Source organism: Rhagoletis pomonella, unplaced genomic scaffold (genome assembly GCF_013731165.1).
Source record: "Rhagoletis pomonella isolate Grant_MI unplaced genomic scaffold, Rhpom_1.0 Rhpom_scaffold_00186, whole genome shotgun sequence".
NCBI classification, from domain to species: domain Eukaryota; kingdom Metazoa; phylum Arthropoda; class Insecta; order Diptera; family Tephritidae; genus Rhagoletis; species Rhagoletis pomonella.
Window position 1 is genome coordinate 1 of NW_023458740.1, and position 3799 is coordinate 3799.

The following is a 3799-nucleotide window of genomic DNA, read 5'->3' on the forward strand; positions in this document are numbered from 1 at the left end:
GGGGGAGAGAACACCACCTTGTGGAACCCCTTGTTTTATTCTTCTTGGTTTCGAGGTTTGATCTCTGAAGATTACTGATGATTGTCGACCACTCATATAATTCGCCGACCATCGCTTCAGTCCCTGTGGGAGAGAGGAGGCCTCAATGTCTTCTAGCAGCGTGGAATGGCAGACGGTGTCAAACGCCTTTGACAAGTCCAACGCTACTAGGACAGTTCTCTCACAGGGGCGGTTACGATTTAGGCCACGAGTTATCTGGGTGTTTATGGCGTTAAGTGCTGTTGTTGTGCTGTGCACTTTACGGAAGCCATGCTGATGTTTCGCTGGGGTTAGGTGGCAGGTGAAGTATGGGAGCAGCAGGGCCTCAAGTGTCTTCGCGACCGGGGAAAGGAGCGTTATCGGGCGATAAGAGTCTCCTCTGTTGGCGGGCTTCCCCGGTTTCAGCAGTGGGACCACTCTCCCTGATTTCCACACATCAGGAATGATGAGAGTGGTCATAGACAAATTGAGGACCTCCGTGAGGTATGCTACCCCCACAGACCCCAAATGTTTCAACATCAGCATACAGATTCCGTCGGGTCCAATGGCTTTGGAGGCTTTCGCCTTCCCGATGGCCCCCTTCACTTCACCGCTGGTGAAAACAAGTGGTGCATTGTTTTTGGACAGTTTGTGCAGCCTCCTGGTCACTCGACGTTTGGCCTTGTCTACCGAAGGATGCAGTGTGAATTCCCGACTGAAATAGTTCGCGCATTTCTTCGGGTCCGATGAGGCGTGACCTTCGAATGAGATTTCCACTCTGTCATCACGCTTCGTCGGGTTGGACAAGGACCTCACGGTTGACCAGAGCTGACTCACACCAGAGGTGAAGTTACAGGCCTTCAAGTGCTCTTCCCACTTTGTCCGCTTGTGTTGATTTACCAGTTGCCGAATCTCCAAATTATGTTCCCTCAAGCGAGGGTCCCCGGGGTCGACCTGGCGTAGGTGGTCACGCTCATTTGCTAGTACAGCTGCTTCAGCCGAGAAATTTGGGCGGACTTCCGCGATACGTCCGGACGGTATGAAGCGGGCTGCTGCGGCTGTGACTACCCTGCGGAACTGGCGTTCGCCAGCATGTACGTCTGTGGGTGTGGGGAGGGCGGCGAAGCTGCTCTCGGTAACTTCCGCGAAGCCGTTCCAATCAGCTTTGTTGAAGTTGGTGTAGGTTCGGTGATCCGCGGGAGCAAAGTCGGTGGGCTTATTGATCGAGATGATTATGGGCAGATGGTCTGATGCTAACGTTAGCATAGGTCGCCATGATATGCTATTTATCAGACCAGCGCTAGCAATTGTTAGGTCTGGCGAGCTGCTGCAGCTGCCCACAATCCTGGTGGGGGCGTCGTCGTTCATGGTGCAGAATGTCGAATCGTCTATCTGCTCAGCCAAACTGTTTCCCCTCCGATCATTGGCCAGGCTTGAGTGCCAAAGATCGTGGTGCGCATTGAAGTCACCTACTACCAATCGGTTTTCGCCTCTGAGTAGCGCACCTATGTCAGGGAGATATCCAGCCGGGCAGCAGGTGACAGGGGGTATGTACACGTTAAATATTTCGAGCTCGACATCGCCTGACCGGACAGCTATGCCCTGACATTCTAGGGTAGTGTCCCTTGGGTCGATGTCTTCTTCGATTAGCCGATACTGCACTGTGTGGTGTAGAATGAACGCTAGTCCTCCACCATTATCTCGCTCGCGATCTTTACGGAGCACATTGTAGGCGGCGCAACCCAACAGAGTTGAGTTGCTGTGCAACTTCGTTTCTTGGACCGCAGCTATCAATATGCCGTGCCGACCCATGAAGACTGCTATCTCCTCAATTTTGCTCTGGAGTCCGTTGCAGTTGAGTTGGAGTACGTTCATATGCCTTGGGAGGCTGGTCGCGATACGGGGGGTGAGGGAAGTGTGGGGCCTACCTTGGGCCTGTTGCGCCTGACGCAGTTGCTGTTGCAGCCTGATGGTAGGGGGCTGCGATGTGGGCATTGTTGTCTGCGCCGGCGGTGCACTACAGCAAGGGGCGCTGTAGTTGGTAGTCCACTCGCGAGTGGTGCGTAGACCAGAACATAGCCGGAAGTGGCACCAGCCAAGGCATGTGTTGCATTTGACTGATGTCACAGTCCGGTATATTCTGTTCTGGCACACGGAGCAGATGGTGTGGGCAACCAGTAGCTGCTGGTTGGCTCGCGCTCGCGAGTGGGACCGGCCGGTAGGTTGTGTGGGTGGGGTGTGTTGGGAGGTTTGCTGTTGCTCAGGGGAGCTTCTGGGGGCCGTGCAGGCTCTTCCGGTGCTAGGTCGCACCCGTGCATTACGCGAGTGGGTAGCCGTGGAGGCAGATTGTGCCATTTGGCTTGAGCAACAGGGAGCCACAAAGTTTGTGGTCCACTCCCGGTGAGACCTAAGGCCAGAGTAGGTTCTTAGGTGACTCCATCCGTTGCAGGAGTTGCACCTAACCGAAGTGGAGTTCGGGTGGAGTCGATTCTGGCAAACACAGCAGAAGTAAATTTCAGGTCCGGGGTTGGGCTCTACGCAAGCCCGGAGAAGAAGGATGCGGAGCAATCCGGCTGCAAGGTATTGCTCCATGGACGAATAATGATTGGTGGGTATCGCCGATCTAGACGGGGTTAGATCGCCGAAACAACAGCCCTTGGTCGGGTAAGACCCGAGTCATTCCGGTACGTAGAACCGGCTGTCGTGGGAATGATTTTCATGTTGTACTCGACCCTACCTACACTGTTTTGTTTCAGGTGTATTTCGTGACTTTTTAATGTAGCACCGTGTGGTTAAAAATCAATTTGCATATGTAGAAATTATAAGCAAATCATGCTGAGACCCCCAAAACCGCCCTAAATTCGACCGTTTGGCGTATTTGCGATTTTAAGTATGAAATTTTCTATTACTCGACAAAATTCACTATATGTGTTATGTTACTAATGAAAAGAATTAAAACAAGATAAATAGGGCCAAAATTAATGTCTATATAAATTTTTATATATTGTCTTACTTGAATAAGGGGCAACCAGGTTCGATTTCAATATTTTCTTGTCCATCTTCACGTACAGCTTTTTTGTGAACAGTGCCTCCGAATTCTTTATTTATAAGTTGCATTCCATAGCAAATACCAAGTACAGGTATTTTTATTTTAAAAATGTCGGGGTCATAATTAGGTGCATCTTCAGCGTACACAGAATTCGGCCCACCGGATATTATTATACCTATATAACCATTTGTACGCAATTTTACAGCTGGTGTGTTCAACGGTAAAATTTCCGACTCCACAAGTAGTTCCCGTATTTTGCGGTCTATCACCTGAAGTAAATGTATACATATTTACGGAATGATTCTAGTAACATTATCATATACCTTTCCATATTGTGAACCAGCATCCAATATGACAACTTTGTTGTGGCGCATCCCATTCTCAGCTAATGAAATTTTGCTGGTTACACTCATACTAAGTTCTCGAACTGAAAAAAAAGAGATTGTGTTATTTTGTATAGTCCAGAAAATTCATATACATACATTTACTTATAATACATTTTGTCTGACGTTATTTGGATAAAACCGCATTTCCAAAACAATACATTTGAAGAATTTGAACACAATTACGCATTACGACTAAATTTAAGTCATTGAACCAACACATAAAAATTAGAAATTGAGTTAGCTTCATACGCACACCGTTCAATTTCGGTTGGTCCCATACAAGTTATATGTACATACGTTAGAGTGCCCATCTGTCCAATTTCAAAAACATTCAAGACGGTGCTGA

General features: G+C 48.9%; 1 protein-coding gene across 1 annotated transcript; it reads right to left on the bottom strand.

Annotated features, from left to right (window-relative positions):
- Window positions 1-2996: 2996 nt before the first annotated feature.
- On the bottom strand, window positions 2997-3494 carry LOC118750265 (GMP synthase [glutamine-hydrolyzing]-like; the record flags this gene model as incomplete). Its single annotated transcript, XM_036484990.1, is given in 2 exon segments — window positions 2997-3336; window positions 3391-3494. Coding segments are annotated over 2 exon segments (399 nt in total). The 3' UTR covers window positions 2997-3027.
- Between the last annotated feature and the right edge of the window lie 305 nt (window positions 3495-3799).